This window comes from Carcharhinus amblyrhynchos, chromosome 13, assembly GCF_965287045.1.
Source record: "Carcharhinus amblyrhynchos chromosome 13, sCarAmb.v2.hapA, whole genome shotgun sequence".
In the NCBI taxonomy this organism is placed as follows: domain Eukaryota; kingdom Metazoa; phylum Chordata; class Chondrichthyes; order Carcharhiniformes; family Carcharhinidae; genus Carcharhinus; species Carcharhinus amblyrhynchos.
In genome coordinates this window covers 23,510,447-23,530,617 of record NC_137336.1, presented here as the reverse complement: position 1 = coordinate 23,530,617, position 20,171 = coordinate 23,510,447, and the positions used below count along the sequence as shown (strand labels likewise).

General features: G+C 41.7%; 1 protein-coding gene across 1 annotated transcript in view; it reads left to right on the top strand.

The window, feature by feature from the left end:
• LOC145351769 (gamma-aminobutyric acid receptor subunit alpha-6-like) overlaps positions 1 to 17,961 on the top strand; it is a 66,137-nt gene extending 48,176 nt beyond the window's left edge. The window contains exon 9 of the mRNA XM_080201393.1: positions 17,887 to 17,961. Coding sequence (XP_080057519.1) covers positions 17,887 to 17,901 — 15 coding nt within the window. The 3' untranslated portion in view covers positions 17,902 to 17,961. The remainder of the gene's footprint in view (positions 1 to 17,886) is intronic.
• Positions 17,962 to 20,171: the final 2,210 nt, after the last annotated feature.

Genomic DNA, 20,171 nt, shown 5'->3' with positions numbered 1-20,171 from the left:
GGTGGATTTCATCATGACAACTGCTGGCTACTTAAAGTACACAACAATTATGATCAAGAACATGTAATCCTCAAATGGACAAACAAAATCGATATGTAAACATTGCCATGACACTTTAGGCCATTACGTGGACGTGCCTGCGTTGGACTGAGGTAAACACAGTAAGACGTCTCACAACACCAGATTGAAGTCCAACAGGTTTATTTGGTAACACAAGTTACTAGTTTTCAGAGTGCTGCTCCTTCATCAGGTAAGTGGGAGTTCTGTTCACAAACAGGGCATATAAAGACACAAACTTAATTTACAAAATAATGGTTGGAGTGCGAGTCTTCATAGGTAATCAAGTCTTAAAGGTACAGACAATGTGAGTGGAGAGAGGGTTAAGCCACAAGTTAAAGAGAAGTGTATTGTCTCCAGCCAGGACAGTTAGTGGAATTTTGCAAGCCAGGCAAGCCGTGGGGGTTACAGATAATGTGACATGAACCCAAGATCCCAGTTGAAGCCGTCCTCATTTGTGCAGAACTTGGCTATCGGTTTCTGCTATCAGTGACTCTGATCTTACCTGAAGATCAGAGGCTGAATGCCCGTGACTGCTGAAGTGTTTCCCAACAGGAAGAGAACACTCTTACCTAGTGATTGTAGAGTGGTGTTCGTTCATCCATTGTTGTAGTGTCTGCCTGGTCTCCCCAGTGTACCATGCCTCAGGACATCCTTTCCTGCAGCGCATCAGGTAGACAATGTTCGCCAAGTTGCAAGTGTATGTACTATGTACTTGATGGATGTGTTCTCACGTGAGATGATGGCATCCGTGTCGATGATCTGGCACATCTTGCACACATCAGGGTTGTGTGGTGTTGTAGCCACTGTTCTCCTGAAGGCTGGGTAGTTTGCTGCGGACAATGATCTGTTTGAGGTTGTGCAGTTGTTTGAAGGCAAAAAGTGGTGGTGTGGGGATGGCCTTGGCAAGATGTTCGTCTTCATCAATGACAAGTTGAAGGCTCCGGAGAAGATGTCGTAACTTCCCCGCTCCAGGGAAGTACTGGACGACGAAGGGTAGTCTGTCCACTGTGTCCTGTGTTTGTCTTCTGAGGAGGCCGGTGTGATTTTTCGCTGTGATGTGTCGGAACTGTCGATTGATGAGTCGAGCGCTATATTCTGTTCTTATGCTTTCTGCATCTGGAGGTGTGTGTTGCAATCCTCCTCATCTGAGCAGATCCTGAGTATATAGTATAAGTCTCAAGTGAGTAATCAATGTCTCATTATTTATCCCCCGTGATGCACTAATGCCATCTCTCTTCTTGTGCAGTCAAAGCAGCCAAGCAGGGCAGCCCATCACCACATCCCCTGCATCCAACGGACATGAGCAACCCTGAGGGAGACTTCTTGGGCCACACCATTGGACAGGGCATAGATGTCACCTGCACCAGCACCAGCGCAGATACTCACACCTCGGTGGGTTCACGAAGTAGACAGGCTTGTGGGTCACTCACTGGTGAGCACCCCACAGCTGAATTTTCACAGCGTGGAGACAGGGATATCCCCAGAGAACCAGCACTCAGAGCTCTGGACTCTGCTGGGCGCCTGGCTAATGATGTGCTCCTGGGCCCGGCTGTCCCAGAGTTGATAGAACTGTAAAGGCGGAGTTGCAGACATGAGGAAGAAATGACAGCATCTCTTCCCCACATCCTCCGCTCCCCGCCCGCCCCCCCCCCCCCCCCCCCCCCAGCCCCCCTCCTCAGATTTCAAGGCTGCCTGGAGGAATCACATTGCCTTCTGTCTGAGGAGATGGTACCATCACCCCAGTGCAATGAGGCCAACACCATGGGGGTGGAGGCTGCATTGGAGACCTTGATGCAGGACTTACACTCTGTGGCAGGAGATGTCTGCACCATAGTTCACTTCGTAACGTCCACCTCTGAGCAGATGAACTGTATGGTGCAGGGATTCAGCGGCATGTGCAGACGCTGATGGGAATCCATGAGTGTCTGTGCCAGAGGATGGTGGGGATTTGGGACCTCACTTCAGCTGCTCTTCTATTCCATGGAGGACAACTGGATCTATCTGAGTTCCTGGTCCTGAGAGCAACACTCCTCCAGTCCTGCACACCAACGAGGGAAGATATGCAATACACATGCTGCCCAAAAGCAGGCCAGGCCACCCAAGGTCCAGGCCCCCCAGGTGTTGCCCGCCAAAGTCATCTCAGGCAACAGGGCATGGAAGCCAGCAGGCCTCCTCAACCTCAGCTGCGATCCAGGGGAAGCACCTAGATATAGTGGTAGAGTGAGGAAGATTAAGAAGTGATAGGCACCTAGCTGGCATGGGTAAAAGTAGGCACAAGTGTAGAAAGATCACTACTGTATGTAGTTACAAATAATTACTCTGCTCACTCACAGAGACTCCACCCTGTCATTTTATGCCATCAAGCTTGTTAAGTTCATGCACACATCGTGCTTGATTCCTGTGGATTGTGAGAATAACAGTGCTACGTCTTGCCCACACTGATGACAGAGTAAAGAAGCCCTGCTGCAGGCATTCCAAACCCCCACCACCCATCCACATCCTCCTCCTCCTCCTCCCCCGCACCCACCCCCCCCCCCCGCATGGAGAATGTGATAAGGATTATTTGCACTGACACGGGGGCTCTTATGGTACAAAGGAGAGTGTCCCTGCCTCTGAGCCAGATGCACTGGTTTCTTAGTCCCACCCCAAGACTTGACAGCCATGGACAATGTATTTCTAATGCAGCCTGAGAGTTTGCCTATTGACCGACAAATCCCTCAAACATGTCAAAGGCTAGCAGTAAGAATGGGAGAGATTCCCCATCAGCCATGTGATGGAAAGAAGTTCGGAACCTCTACTACTATCAATAGCTCCAGATTACAACATGCATTGGAAAAATGCATGTTGCCACAGCAACTCAGACTGGCTGAGTCAGCTGTGGCACCACTTTAAATGGGAGCGGGGGAGGTGGTGGAATAGCTCTTCTGGCTAAATGGCGAACACATGATTCAGAATGGCACTAACAGCATTGGTTGAATTTCCATTCCGGCTGAGGTAGACCCGGGATTCACCTCCCTGCCCTGTTCCCGAGAGTGAAAGGCAATGACATATCACCAAAGGCTAAAACCGCTAAAACACTCAGGATGAAGCATCGGCAGACAATGAGCCAAATAGCTGCTTTTAGGCAGAGAAGAAACATGCAATAGTTGCGCCAAATGATCTGTTCCCCTGTTGTAACTTCTACATATATATTGATTTAAGTATGTGTAATTCATTATACAGGTGTGAAAACAAAATCCATTGTTTGTGATCAGTTTAACATTAACTATAGCCAATGTTCTGTATCAATCATATATTGTTACGACCTAGTTATAAATCAGTAACTTCTTTGTTTAAAGTAGATGAAATTTGAAATCCCAGATATTTTCTGAGCATTAAGCCACGAGATTCCATGGTTTTAAACGAAAAAGATTTTTTATTACATGTCTAAAAAGAAAACACTAAATATCCAATGCTCTAAATCCAGAATTAATGTGAAGTAAACATGAATTAACCGGCAAACTGTGGTTGAATATAAACTATAAATTGTACATTAAATGACATATATAATTAAGACTAATTTTAGGAATTTACTCAGCAATCCACTAAGATTTTACTGATCACCCTGATTTACAAAGTCCTTTAAACTCTGTCTTCCTCACAAGGGACTTCAGCTTCTCTCCTTTGAGGAATTAACGGCTAACCTCTCTTCCACAGCAGCTCCAACTCAGCCTGAAGGCTCTCTTTCTTCTTCTGTCTGCAATGCGTTGACAGGCAACAAGAGCCCAGCTCAGATTGCCTCCCACAATTGCTCTTATTGGGCTTTCTCCTGTGTCCTGGTTACCCAGCTGAGCCAAGTCAACAAATGCTCTTCAGCCGCATGGAGCAGGCAACCACTGCTCATGGCTTTTCCTGTGCCCCTGCTCCCCAGCTACACAGAGCAGAAAACCACGGCTGCTCATTGCCTTAATCCCATGTCACAGCTCCCAAGTTGCGCTGGGCTAACAACTGCCACTGCTCACCCGAATCCCCTCACGTGGACTAACTTACACACTGCACATCAGGTCCCTTGATGTTCTTTAACCACAGCTTAGCCTCTTCCCCAAGGCAGGGCCCATCCCAAAAACAGAGGAAAATTCAAAATATAAATGACCTCACCATATGTTCCATTAGTGATACTAGAACATAACATATTTCATAGTGCGTTGTCAATACTTCATCACCTATATGAATAATTTCTAATTCAGAAATCTTCTAGTGAATGGAATTAGTTTTGCCTTCTATTATTCCTTGTTCGGTATTCTGTTAAAGTAATACGCATTATGCAGTACAATATTAAAAATTTTACTCAGCTATGCAACCAACTAAATCTTGTGGAAAAAAAGTAACAGCAGCAATAGTAATTTGTTCCTCTACTTGCCTAAATTATAGTATTCGTCCATTGATTGTTAGGGTAAAGCATTCTTAAAATTGTCATTATCTATTTGTTCTAATTAGGTCTTCACGTAATTCAGTGTCACCAAGGTCATGGATTAGCCCCTCAACAATTCAAGGAAAAAATGTGGATTATCCAATTAATTTTCCATTCTAACTGGGTAACCAACATCCCTGTTCTTGAAAAAGAGGTCAAGGGAAGGTGGTTTAGGTGCATTCATTGGACATTGCTGCCTATTATACATTAGCCAAAGGACAAGCTAATGAAAGCCAAAAGAAGATCCATTTTTCATCTGACCCAACAGTGCCTGCATGCTGCAGTCAGCTTACTGTCAGTCTGGGGCAAGTCATGGGGAAGAAAGGATGAGTCATGAGTTGTTGACTCACCAAATATTGTTTCTTGTTCAGTATCCAAAAGAAATTAATCTAGGAAACATTTTGATTCGATGATGAGCGGGTCAACAGTGTGTGAAATAGTTGCAACACTTCACGAAGATACACAAATGGATAATTTAAAGATTGAAGTTAAAGGAGAAAAATAATGATTAATGAATAAATTGCTTTATTTATTAAGGTATCTAAAGCTGTAATTGGACAATGTCTTTGGCGAACTGTGAGTGGAATATTCCAGCTTTGGATTGAATAAGTGATAGCTTTTTTGGGGTTTGTTAGCACAGATACATGGGATAATTTATTACAGTCTGCATAGCCAGAAATTCTGCATTTATAGAAATTTTACAAATGAATACACATCAGTAACACATTAGAGTTAATTTACTACAACTTTTAATAAGTGCCACAGCTTAAGATCTCCACTTTAACTTATTATGTAGATCAGAACTAAGGTGTAGTAATTGCACTACTACCTCTTTGACATCTCTTCGCTGTTTCTATGGATACACTGAGACTGTACATCAGTTGTGGTGCATGAAGATGAAGGATGTGAACTGACTACATAAGAAGAAAATTCAAAACCCTGGATGTTAGATTCAGCCAGCTTCACTTACATTATTACCCAATAACTGTGTCTTTCACCTACGTTAAATATAAATTGAAAAGTCAAAATCATTTTCCACTTACAGCCACTCGATCTATATATCTGTTAGTTGAATTTATTTAGCTCTAAATTTCCATTAACGGTATACATTTTTGCTCAGAATACTGCATCTCAGTTTCTGTCCCTATGAACCCCCTCCACCCTCCACTTTATCCACATCAATGAAAAAGAAGATAACATCACAAAATTGTACTTTGAATGGTTGACCAGGTTTATTGTGCAAGTTCATAATGCATGATATGTATGTTATAAAGGCGTATTATTGAAATGTGATTGGATTGTACAAAAATAATATGCATTTATGATTTCATGTATATCTGGGTCATTGCTTGTTCCACAGAAAATGCTGCTAATTTCTGAGATTTTTCTTAAAGGTTGATCACCCATTTTAGTTGGATGTTGTCTACTCAAGCGGCTGAAGAAAATGGCATTACGAGATGGGATATTAGACGTCATTTAGGTGATACGATTCACGATGGCTATCACTGGTGAAGTGAAGTGATATGGAGGAAGGCATTACACTTATATCTTACAAAGCCTTTCAATTTAATGACAAACTTCTGTCAGCCTTCAGGCAAAATAAATTGTTTTAGAATATCAATTCAATGCGAATCAGGCTATAATAGAATAATATTAGGAATGTTCCATAATTCAATATGTAGAGTTAGCTTATGGATGAATAGCCAGTTCTTGCCCAGTTAACAATTTGGATGAATACGGTTCTTGAACAAAAGGTGTTTGCATCTGTCTGTTTTTACTTGTATTACATTTTACACTTTGAGTACTATAAAATATACAAGAAATGCAACAGAACATTACATATGCAAGACAGACCTTTAGAAGATTTTTTTTGCAAAAGAAATAGCTGTATCATTAATTCAGCATTAGCAACTTAATGATACATCATTTCAACACACGCAAGAATTGCAGTTGATTGTACATATTTTTTAATGCTCCAAAGTGCCCTTCGAATAACAAAATACCATCAAACGTAATTGTGGGGTAAATCACATCAGAAACCTGGCAAAGGAACTAGCACAGGTCCGATAACTGTTGACCAAAAGTATGCAGAGCTGACAGATTATGCATCAATAACCATACAACTCTGTTTTGATGCCAATCTTGCCATTTTTGAGCTCAACTTTCTAATCTATACTCTATCTTAGCCTTGTATAGCTGAATGTGTAGGAAGAAACTCCTTAGCATTCAAAGAGATTATCAAGTGCTTACAAGTTAGTGACTGTATGAGTTCTGTTGGCTGCTGCATCAAGTGTGCAAGTGCTTGCTGCATTGTATAAAACCATAGAAGACCATTGAAGAAACAGAATTCCTACAGTGCAAAAGGAGGCCATTTAGCTCATCACATCTGCACTGACTTTCCAAAGGAGCATCTTACCCAGACTCACCACCAGCCCTGAACTATCCCCATAAAACCATGTATTTGCCATGGCCAGTGTATCTAACCTGCACATCTTTAGACTGTGGAAGGAAACTGGAACATCCAGAGAGAAAATAGGCAGACACGGGAATAACATGTAGATTCCACACTGACAATCATCTAAGGCCAGGATCGGACCCTGGTTGCCTCTGCTGTGAGGAGGCAAAGCTAACCACCATGTCACCGTATCACCTACATGGTTTATTTCTTTTAACTGCGAAAGTCAATAGCAAGTATTGTGACAAGTGGTGATTGAGATTTTGCTAACCATTCTGATCGTCATCATCATCGACTTGAGTCTGTTTCTCTTTACATATCCTGCTGACCTGTTGTGTATTTCCAACATTCTCTGTTTTTGTTACAATCTATGACTTCATGGCCTGCTTTACCTTCACTCTACTTTACAACCAAGCAGAGAGATCAAACTTTATTCAGTGAGAAGTGCAAGAGGGCATGCCAAAAGCAGAATCAGGCACACATAGCAATGAAGTTCCAATCCTTTGAAGCTACAGCTCAACATTACAACCATGCTAAATAATAGAATCGGCAAACGATAGACAGAGATAAACAATCCCTACAATCAATAGACCTGAATCTAATTCTGCAGTCCTGCCCTTTCAGTCATGAATATTGGCGGACAATTAAACAACAAACCAGAGGAGAAGGCTCCACAAATATCCCCATCCTCAGTGATGGGTAAATCTAAAGGTTAGAGCACTTGCAATTATCTCAACCCAGAGGAACCAGAAAAATGATTCATTCAGGAAAAACAGGCCACTTGATTGGCACTCTATGCACCACCATTCATTTCCTCCATCACCAGCACACCATGGCATCAGTGTTTGCCACCTACAAGATGCACTGCAGCCACTTGCCAGGGCTCCTTCTAGCACCCTCCAAATCTAACACCTCTACCACCTAGAAAAATAAGAGCCATAGGTGCATGGACACATCACCACCTCAAAGTTCTCACACTATCCTTCATTGTCTCTAAGCAAAACGCTTGGAATTCTTTCCTTAATGGCGCTGACATAGTTGCCATGCCGTCTGCATTGCAATCACTGGGTGTGAGTTAATTGTGCATCGTGATACTGCACCTATTTTCGTCGGCTATCAAATTTAACTGCTTGTGGCTTTAAACATTGGCAAGTCAATAAAAAAAGATAATTTAAACATAAAACACTGATAAGATCCAAGCCTGCAAACAGCGAATAGTGAAGAAATGTTGTACCACTAATATGATTGAATACCAGAGTGGTAGAGCTTCTCTTTTTTTGAAAACGTCTAGTGCCCTGGGAACAAGATGGTAAGCTGCTTCCGAACTAATTGGCTATGTGAGCTGTAGCGTGGAATATATTATTGAAAAGAAAAGACGTCTTCAGTTTTACTATTTGCATAGCTTTTGAACTTATAGCGTGAGAATGTGAAAATGACTGTACACTGCAACTGCCAGAAGTTCCAGAAATATCAGTGTCACAGTCAGAATTTATGCATTTTCTTATTGCGAGTGATCAGTGTGATTTGTATATAAGGGGTGTGTGCTTTCATACCTTCAGAGTGATTGTCCCAATTTTACTAATTCCAGCAGGAAGTGTTTTGTGAATTTAAAAATAACAACAATCAGTTGCACTTATCCTAAAGGCTTAAAAAAAAATTAAGTTCCACTCAATCGACTTGTCCAAGCTGTCACTCACAAAAAGGTAGTTACAGGTGAGGGGAAGCAAACACTACTATTTTATTACAGGCCTGTAATTTCTGAGATAAGTTGATGCTTTGGTCGAAGTGAAGGTCCTGTAAAGCAAAGAATTTTCAGAAATTGCAAAGCCTCTTGTGGTCGACTTTCCAGCTGGTTGGCTCACAGGTGAAACTAAATTGGAAGAGGTTGGGGAGAATCTTTCTCCCACATTCAAGGGTTGTTTGTTTATTGCATGGGCTGCTGAATCGAGATGCAGCTGGTTTTGATGGTTGTCTCATGGATTTCCTCCAGAACAGCTTCTAGATGATTTATAAAAAGGAAGCAAACATGGCTGAATTATCATGTGACAAGTCCAAAGTCCTTTTTTCACATCTTGAGAGTTTGCAACAACTAATGCTTCGTGTATAAATGACTCATTCCATTTGAAATTACCCCTTTGAATTGGTTTCAGGAAAAGGCATTGGGTTAGCTTCAGTCTGGAAAATTATTTTTGTTCCCTCTTGACGCAGGGGAAAGTTTCAGTCCACAAGAGAAGTCAGGTGATCCCCAGGGAGCCATTTTTCTTTGCATTTTGTGTTCTTTAAAAGTATAAGTTATTGACTGAAAGTTTATAATATATTGGAACATCAGATGTCTCAGTACCACCTGTTAGCACGTTCCTATGGGTATCATTCTTTCTTGTCCCTTCTACATCTTACTACCTGAACATTTTCCTTTCTGGTCTTCAAAGGACAACATGGCCGGAATTTTAATGGCACACTTGCCCCATAATTGGGGCGGGCAAGGCTTGCAGAATGGCATTCTCAGTTGGCCTCCGGTGGGATCTTACAAGGGTCAGGCAGGCGAGGCAGTACAATTCCAGCACACGTTTCAACTTCACGACCCATGGAACTCTATGTTCCACTAATCAACTCCTGCCAACAACTAAATGCATAACTGACAAGGACAATCTAAAAGCTTCTTTAATTCAGGTTTCTAATACTTTGATCTCATCAAGCGCAAAGTCCACATGGTAAGTGAAAAAGCGTGATGGAAAGGCCAACAGGAATTAACAAAGTGTCCCAACATTTCTCTAAGTCCTTCTGTCTGATCTAAAGGTTATTTTCTCTAATCTGAATATCAATGACACACAACTGCTGCAATTCTTGCAATTGGGTCTTATTACCCATGCCAGCGGGATACCTGGAGGGTTTCCAAATGGTGTTATCAGCATCTATCAGGTAGGATTCTCCCAACTGATAGATGCTAATTTATTCATAGCGGATAACCTGCTGGCCAGCCCCACTGTTCCGAGACCGGGATGCCATTCTTAAATGGCAGCCAGATCTCCACACTCAGAGACTGACTCCTCTCCCACAAAAACATAAGTGTGTCCCCCCTACTCAGACCCCCAGTCAGCCCCCACTATCTCTCAGACCTTCCACTTAGGCTCCCTGACACTGACACACTGGTCTGGCACCTTGGGTCCCATGAAGGTTTGAGGTGGTAGGTCCAGTGGCCATTTGTCCCTCTGTTACTGCCAGGCTGCAGAGGAAGGGTCCTGCAAGGCTCCTGGGAGTTGGGTGGCTGGGAATGGCAACAAGGGTTTGATCTTGCCATTCTCTGCTGGGATGGAGGTGTCGTAGCTGGACTGCCACTTCATTTGTGAAGGGAAATCACTTTTAACCAATTTATTGGAGCTCTTTAAAGGAGTCACATGCGCTGCGAATATAGGAGAACTGGTGGATGTACTGTGCAGATTTCCAGAAGGCATTTCATAAGATGCCACATCAAAGGTTATTGAAGAAAATAAAGAGTCATGGAGTCAAGGGTAACATATTGGCATGGATAGCATATTGACTAACAGGAAACAAAGAATAGGCACAAATGGGTCCTTTTCTGGATGGTGGAGGTAACAAGTCATTTTCCAAAGGATCAACTCTGGGTCCTCAACTTAGATTAAAAGCATTGATAACAGGACCAAAGGTACGGTTGTTAATTTTGCTGTGACATGAAAACAAATAGGAAAATAAGTTGTGAAGAGGACATAAAGAAGACACAAAGGGACATAGATAGATTAAGTGAGTGCGCAAAGACTTGGTAAATGTCTTTGGTAAATTTTGATAGGAAGAATAAAAGATAAGCTTGTTATCTAAATGATGAAAGATTGAGAGATTTCAGAGCTCTGAGATTCAAGGTAATCTGAGTGTCCTACTACACAAATCGCAAAAGGCTATTATGCAGATACAGCAAGTAAATAAGAAAGCTAATGGCACATTATTATTTATGGCAAGGGAAGTTGAATGCAAAAGTAGGGAGGTTATGCTTAAATTAGACAAATCATTGGTGAGATGACATGAGACCACTGAGTAGAACCTTGGTCACTTGATTTAAAGAAGGATGTAGATATGATAGAAGCAGTTTAGAGAATGTTTACTAGAATAATCCCAGGAATGAGTGGAGTGTTTTATGAGAAAAGCTAGGCTTGTATCCACTGGAGTTTAGAAAAGTAAGAGGTGACTTGGTTGAAACTTTTAAGATGTTGAGGAGTCTTGATATTAGGGTTAGAGCTGATGTGGACAAGATGTTTCCTCTTAAGGGAGAATCTAGAACTAGGGGTCACTGTTTAAAAATAAGAAGTTGCTCATTTAAAACAGAGATGAGGAGAAACTTCCTCTCTTGGGGAGAAGTGAGGTCTGCTGCCACTCTGCCTGAGATCAGTGAGGGGGAAGGCAGTTCGACTGCCACTCTGTCTGAGATCAATGGGGGGAAGTGCAGGTCCTCTGCCATCTTGCCTGAGATCAGTGGGAGTGAAAGAGAGCTCACTGCCACTCTGCCTGTGATCAGTGAGGGGGGAGGGGGGGCCTGCTGCCATCCTGCCTGAGATCAATAGAGGGGAAGGGGTCCGCTGCCACTCTGCCTGAGGTCAGTGGAGGGGAAGGGAGAAGGTGGATCACTCTACTTGAGGGGAAAGGGGAGAGGGGTCCACGATCAGTCTGGGTGGCAGAGAGTGGGGGCATAAGAGAGTCAGTAATGTTGTGAGGGATGGGGCATTGTCTGTCGGGGCCAGGGGGAGGGGTTATTTGGCCGAGGAGGGATGTAGCAGGGGAGCAGTGCTCTATCTTTTTCTTATGCACAGGCACAGTTGGAGGTGCCAATCGGAGCTGCAGGGTTTCGTGTGTGTTAAGCCCTGCCCACAGGCTTGTGCAGCATGATTTGGACTCACTGATACTTTTGCAGGCAGAGTGTGCACGGGGGCACCTGAGAACAGGCCTAAAAGTCAGATCTGAAACACTCCTAGTTTCAAGTCCACCCAGCACATGGAATCAAAATGGTAAGATAGGGCCCTAAGTGTCAAATGGGTGAAAAAATTGTAGGTTTCCTTGCAGTTATTTTCAGTGAAATAAATAATGGGAACTTACGGCACTTTGTGCAAAACAGATGCTGTAATCTGAATCTTGTCACTCAGAGCTCCCCCTGCCTTCCTCCATTAGTGTCCACCCCTGTTAGGTTCACCCTCCTCAGACATTGCCCCCTTCAGGTCCTGGCCCCTTGGATTTGCCAGGGGGCCAGACTGGCAGTGCTAGGGTGCCAGGTTGGCAATGCCATGGTGCCAGGCTGGCAGTACTAGGGTGCCCCATGGGTACTGCCGACCCTGTGCCTAACCACCCGGGTGCTTCTATGGCCTCCCGTCCCATCAGTGTGGCATCGCATCTAATCCCCATTCATTGGGACAATCTGTGATTCTTGGTGGTGAGGACTGGTGAGGAGCTGAAGTAAATGAACCCAGATGATAACATCCAGGGCTCACTGCTGGCATGTTAATCATGTCATTAAAATTGAAATCAGCCTCATGTCATTCCTGGGCACAAGGCTGATTTTGCCAACTAAATGGGGCCAGCAAGATTGTGAGAAACTAGGTGCAAACCCAATTTTTCGTGGCTCACCCTATCTTACCATGTCGATCAACCTGCATGGTGACCCGGTATGATCACGCCGAGAGTCTGAATAAGCAAGGGCAGGAAAGATTATCATGGGGAGGCAGGACATCCTAACCAGATCAGCTACGATCTTGTTGAATGGCAGGACAGGTTCGAGGGGCCAAATGGCCTACCCCTGCTCTTAATTTATACGTTTATATGTTTGCATGCTCTTAAGAATCCTCAGGCTGGTACAGAAAGACATCTTTATTACCTCTAACAAAAGGAATTTATCTTTCTCACAGTTCGAGATTAGTTCCCCTGCACAGTTTAATTCATTTTGCACATATTGCTAATTCTGCCAAGGCTGTGTCTTGACTAAATTATCAATCCTGCTTTATGTTCATGATGCAATTTTTCGGGTCTCTTCAGTCAGGATACATACTCTCTTCAATGTTCCACGTTACAGGAAAACAAAATAGGTAATGTATTTGTTTACAAGGGTGAGGCAGCGATGGGGGAGGCCCAGTGAAAGGCTTGAAAAGTTATTCAATCCAATTCAGTTGTGAACCAACTGCATTCAGAGAAAGCTAAAAAGAGTGACATCACAGTGAAACAGTAAGTTAGTTGGTCGTGTTCCTCATTTATCTTTCAAAACTCAAGTAACTTATTAGTAATTGCAAAGTTTTATTAGTATTAGGAAGTTTTATTATTAGTAGTACAGTTTATTGGAAGCAGTAGGTTTATTAAATATAAATTAATTAAGAAAAAATGATTAACATAATTCATATGACAGGCAGGTGGTGTGTTGTGACTACAGAATGTGGGTGCTCTTGAATATCAGTGTGACCCAAGGTAAACTTGTCTGTAGTAACTGCCTGAGTCTTGAGGAGCTTCAGCTCAGAGTCTTTGAACTCGAGGCTGAGTTGCTGATACTGTGACATATCAGGAAGAGGGAAAGTGACTTTGATAGTTTCTAACAGGGTGCAATCACACTAATTGGATCGGATCTTCTGATTTAGCTCAGTGGTCAAGGACAGGAGGGGATAACTACAAATGAGGCAGGTAAGGGATTGAGGAAACAGAATTGGAGGAGCCTCAGGCTTTGCAGCTGTGCAATCGGTTTGAGGTTCTTTCAAGCTGCATGGATAGAAGCAGTGGCAGCAGGGTGGATAAACGAACTGACCATGGTGCCACGGTACAGGAAGCCACTCAAAACGTGAAGTAAATAGGAATGTAGTTGCAGCAGGGGAAAGTATAGTATAAGACTGCCTCATGGCTACATGATTTAATTTAACCCCTGCAGAATTTTAATGAATATTCTTTCTGTTTGATTTTTTTTGTCCAGATACTTTCATTTAAATGGAGAATATTAATGACTTGAAGGGAATTGACATTCAGGCTTTACTGGGCCTTCATAGTGCAAGGGAGCTGAAGTAACAGGCAACTATTATCCTGGGGTATTTCAGTGATCATGTCATTTCTACTGTGAATATGCCAGGTCGGCGCCTGTGCACCATTAAACTCAGGATGTCATCCAAGCCAGCTTTTCTAATTTTGGTTGTTGACAGAGTTTAAACATTTTTTAAAAAAATGTACAAAAGAGAAACACATTCAGGCTACTTATTGCTGCTTGTAAATGTATTAATGACAACACTATACAATATACAATTTGGTTGTGTTTCTATTACAATAATTTAATCAATCAGTGCATTCTAGTTTTGAGGTTCATAGAACATAGAAAACTACAGCACAAACAGGCCCTTCAGCCCACAAGTTGCATTGATTATATCCCTACCTACTAGGCCTACCTATAACCCTCAATACCATTAAATCCCATGTACTCATCCAGAAGTCTCTTAAAAGACCCCAACGAGTTCTCCTCCACCACCACCGAAGGTAGCCGATTCCACTCACCCACCACCCTCTGAGTGAAAAACTTACCCCTGACATCTCCTCTGTACCTACTCCCCAGCACCTTAAACCTGTGTCCTCTCGTAGCGACCATTTCAGCCCTGGGAAATAGTTTCTGAGAATCCACCCTATCTATACCTCTCAAGATCTTATAAACCTCTATCAGGTCACCTCTCATCCTTCATCTCTCCAGGGAGAAAAGACCGAGCTCCCTCAACCTATCCTCATAAGGCATGCCACCCAATCCAGGCAACATCCTTGTAAATCTCCTCTGCACCCTTTCAATAGCTTCCACATTTTTCTTGTAATGTGGCAACCAGAACCGCGCACAGTACTCCAAGTGGGGTCTGACTAGGATCTTACAAAGCTGCAGCATTATCTCCCGATTGTTGAAACCTAGCACACTATACGCCTTCTTGACCACATCCTCCACCTGCGAGGCCGATTTAAGAGTCCTACGGTCCCGGATCCCAAGGTCCTTCTGATCCTCTACACTTCTAAGAGTCTTACCCTTGATATTATACTCCTTCATCCCATTGGACCTGCCAAAATGGACCACTACACATTTATCCGGGTTGAAGTCCATCTGCCACTTCTCCGCCCAGTCTTGCATCCTATCTATGTCATGCTGCAACTTCTGACATCCCTCCAGACTATTTGCAACACCACCAACCTTTGTGTCGTCGGCAAACTTACCGCCCCAGCCCTCCACTTCCTCATCCAGGTCATTTATGAAAATTATAGTAGTGAAAAAAAGGCAGTTTATGAAGCATTGCACTGTTCATTTACTTTTCCCTCCTCTAAGACTTGCATTGAAAATAGACGTAATCTCATTGAGAGATTCAGGTAACAGTTTAGGCAGGACAATGAAGCTTAAATGATTTATTGTCAGAAGGCCCTCAAAATGAAATTGCAATTCACTGTAATCAGTGCACACAATCATTGTCTCTAATATGTACAGAATTACACATACTTTGAAAAAATTATTTTTAACCATATAAATATCACACTTGCTGTTGCTAATTTTTTTTTAAAATGGGTGTCACAGCCGATAAGAATGACTAAAATATTGCATTTGATTGATGTATAATGACACTTTCACTGAAAAATTGTATTTGTGACATAATCACTGCAAGATTACTGGAACTTAATCTGCAGGCGATTACAGGACAATAACTCTGCTCTGCACATTATTTCATTTTAATTTATTTTGAAGGAACAATGCGCCTTGGGCATTACTTGTTGGCAGCAAAATCAGTCGTAATGTAACCCTGCTGCTAACCACCTGCCAAATTAAAGGTCTACCAGCAACACAATAAAATGTTGAACAAACCTTTGTTAATGTCTGTTTACAGGTACACAATGCAACAATATAGATTGCATTCAGGCACACGATTTGCCATTGGTTATCACAAAAATCTATTGTCATTAAATATTATGTCATCACATAGAAATATAACATTAAAATACCTTTTCAACCAACACGGGAACTAACATATAAAGGACAATATAAATACAAAGCAATACAAAAAATTACATATTCTTCACCAATAAAGAGAAAGACACATTGGTACCCTTGTTTCTCTCAAGGGTGTTGTTAACTGTATGTGTTATAGTTTGGTGTCACCAAAGTGTCACGTCTTGCTGGGAAGACAAGTACAGTGCTTATTACTTACACAAAGTGCAATATTGTGTTAATTTAAAATGTGTCGCAAGTGCCATATTGGGCATAAATCTGACTTTAATATGTGAATCATAAATACAATGTAAATCTTTTATGACAGGGACCAATAAATTACTTCATTTATGTTAAAGCATCTGTAAAATTTGATGGTTACATAACAAGGCATTAATGCCCTCCAGAGATAAGGCGAATAAAAATGGTAACAGCAGCCACCGTGACAACACTGCTTTTGCTGAAAAATTGCTTTTAGAATTCAGTTTACAAGAAGTAATGAACATATTATGAACAAAGAATTCATCTAATCATCAGGAGTTCGTTATTTTTTACCTGTCTATTTGCATTTTATGTCCTTTTGATGCCACTGTCTTCCATTTTCAGTACAACCTAAAATGAGTACAGCAATTCACACCACTTAAGCAAATTGAAGACTGGATCCTGCAGTCCTTTGTAAAATAACAAAAATGGTGAAATTAACGTCTTGTATTCATATTAACAAAGAGCCACTAGGTCATTCATTTGTTAAAATAAAACAGATCTGGATAGCAATTTCATGTGAGAAGTTGCTCAGCTTCTGCATTAATGGCAAGCAAGTTGCATTTTCTGGTAGCTGGGGGAGCTTTAATGCCCAAATTTCACGGTCCCATTATTTGCATATCCATCAGAATTGGAATTGGTATAAAAATCCATGTAAAATGAAAATACAAGAGTATGGAAATTAGAATGAGCCTTTAAAAAGCTGACACTGGCTGGCGATCGTAACCACAGGCTGAAGCAGCTACAAGTCTGTATGGAACAGTGGTTAACTCAAAGAGCTGACTGACAGCTATTTTGGTTGAATGTCTCATGACTGCTTTGAACCACATTACAAACGGTTTTAATATAGGAAAATGACATATTCTGGATGCTGAAACACTGAAATAGGAAGAATAATTGCTGGAAGTGCACAGCAGGTCTGACAGCATAGGGGGAGAACCAGAGCTGCTGTGTACTTCAACATTTTCTGTTTATAATTTACAGAGCAAAAGGTGACAGAGGCAGCTGAAGGAGACAGCGAGGTTGATAGAGGCAAAGAGGAAGATGCCACAATTTCACTGAAGCTGACCAATAGACACTAAAAGATGAAGTAGAACAAAGGGGTGACAGAATGCTTAGTACTTGTGGCAAGAAATCTAGCAGATGCAGAAACAGTTAGGGTGGAGATAAGAAATAGCAAATGAAAGAAATCACTAGTGGCAGTAGTTTATAGTCTCCCTAGTAGTAGCTACACAATAGAACAGAGTATACATGAAAAAATAATGGGGCACCTACAATAATCATGGGTGACTTCAATCATCACATTAATTGGACAAATCAAGTTGGCAAAGGTAGCCTAGAGGATGTGTTCATACAGTATATTCCAGACAGTTTCTTAAGCAATACTTTTGGGAACCAAGCAGGGAAAAGGCTGTACACCTGATAATGTATGATCAGACAGGATTAATTAAAGATCTCATGGAAAAAGATGCCCTGGGCGAGAGTGATCATAACATGATAGAATTTCACGTTTAGTTTGAGTGTGAGAAACGTATGTCCATAACTAGTGTCTAAAACTTAAAAGAAAGGCAATTTCGTGAGTATGAAGATAGGGTTGGCTCAAGCGGACCAGGTAAATAAGTTTAAAGGGAAGATAAAAGTAAACAAAGGATCATCCAGACTCAAAACATTGGCTCTATTCTCTCTCCACAGATGCTGTCAGGCTGACTGAGATTTTCCAGCATTTTCTGTTTTAGTTTGGAGGGAAGATGGTAGATGGCACTGCAGATGTTTAAAGAGATATTGGATGGAATTCTCTGGTTGTTCATGCCCTGCCATGACAATATGGTGGGTAATTAGATATGTTATATACTCAGTTTTACTTCTTAATCCCCCTAAAAATTCCCTTCTGCTTTATTATATCTGAGAGCTATTTATTTGTGTCAGGGCTACCAGGAATATGCCACAGTTCTCCATTCTCCTCAGTTCCAGCTACTCTCTGATGTAATACTCTTGACTGTAGATTCTTCACTCCTGGTTGCCTTCTCAATGCAGTCTAGCTAATTCTGCTGATTGCATTCTTTTCTACAAGGCTCTGTGAGGACCACTGTAGATTTCTTCCACCAGCTACGAGCTTCTGGAAACGTTTCAGTTGCTCAATCTTCATGAAATCATTTCACATGGAACAATCAAGTTAGCATTTTCTTGGGAATACCCCAATTTCCAGGACATATGTTCCCTGCTGTGTCACACAGCCATGAATATTAAAGGCGTCATGTCTCCAGTTCATTGGCTAAGTAAGACCACTTGTTGAGTTATGACTCTCACCATTTTGACTGTACCAACTCAGTACAATTTACCTTTTGAATTAGGATTATTTCAAGTTGGTGTGGTTTGCCAGGCGTTAGATGTTTACCAGAAATTTTTCTACTTAGAATACATGCAAAATTCAATTTCCGAAGCTGGAATGTCATCTTTCAAACAAATGAACAATGACACTCATCATACAAGCATACCGAATAGGAGCAGAAATAGGGCATTTGATCCCTCGACCCTGCATCCACCATCTATTGTTAAATCTGAAAGGGTTAATAATCACGTAAGTTTAAAAGTCACATAAGGTGCTATGAAAAAAAACCTTCTTTATAAGAGTCTTCACAAATAAGCACCAAGGCCATTAGTCTGAGAAAATTCATTAAATCAGACATTTGGAACAAAAAAGAAGTGATATACAGACACAGGCACAAGCTGGGACCATAATGACTTGTAAAAACAATGATGGATTCATGCTGATTCAATGTTATAATTAAACAAATGTAAAGTGATTGTGATTGATTTTAATATCTGAATGACGTAGCCTTAATCATTAACTCTGAGTAGATAGAAGTAACTCCCAAAACATGATTGGTGTATGCTCATTATTTGTAATTGAATTTGTAATTGCTTGTGAATTTCTGAATCCTGCAGTCTGGCTAGTTGCAGGCTGATACCTGTCACTTTCTAGGGTCTGACAAATACAGCTTGAATAAAACAGCTGTTTAAGAGAACTCTGTGACTTGGTCTGGTTATTTTAAGGGTAAAGTTGTGATCAGTTAAAAGGCTGACATCACAGCACGCAACACCATCTATCATTAATAACCTTTGATTTCCTTGCCAAACAAGAATCTATTTACCTCTACCTTAAAATATGTAATCATCCCACCTCCACCACCTTCTGAGGCAGAGAGTTCCAAAGTGGCACAACCTCCTGAGAGAAAAAATATTCTCCTTAGCTCTGTCCTAAAAGGGCAGTCCCTGATGTTAAACCCTAACTTTATTGTGGGAAAATGTGAGGTAATCCATTTGACAAGAAGAATAGAGAAACAGAATATTCTTAAATGGAGCGAGACAGCAGAATGCTGCAGTACATGGGGATCTGGGCGTTCTTGTCCTTGAATCACAGCATGTTAGCATATAGACATAGCAAGTAATTAGCACGTCAAATTGAATATTGATGTTTATTGCAAGGGAGATGGAGTATGAAAGTGGGGGAAGTCTTGCTACAACTGTACAAGGCATAGGTGGGAGACCACAAATATGTACAGTTTTGGTCACCTTATTTAAGGGTGATGTACTTGCATTGGAAGCAGTTCAGAGATGGTTCAATAGGCTGATTCCTGGGATAAGGATTTTGGCTTATGAGAAAAGGTTCAGTCGGTTATGCCTATATTTATTGGAACTTAGAAAAATGAGAAATGATCTTATTGTGTAATAGATTCTGAGGTGACTTGACAGTGTAGATGCTGAGACCATATTTCCTCCCGTGGGGGAGCCTAGTATGAGGGGACACAGTTTCAAAATAGGGGGGTCTCCTGTTTTAACACGGAAAAGAGAAGGAATTCCTTCTTTCAGAGGGACTTCTCTTCCACAGCAAGCAGCAGAGGCTGTGTCATTGAATATATTCATGGCTGAGTTGGACAGATTGTTGACTGTCAAGGGAGTCAAGGGCTCTGAGGCAG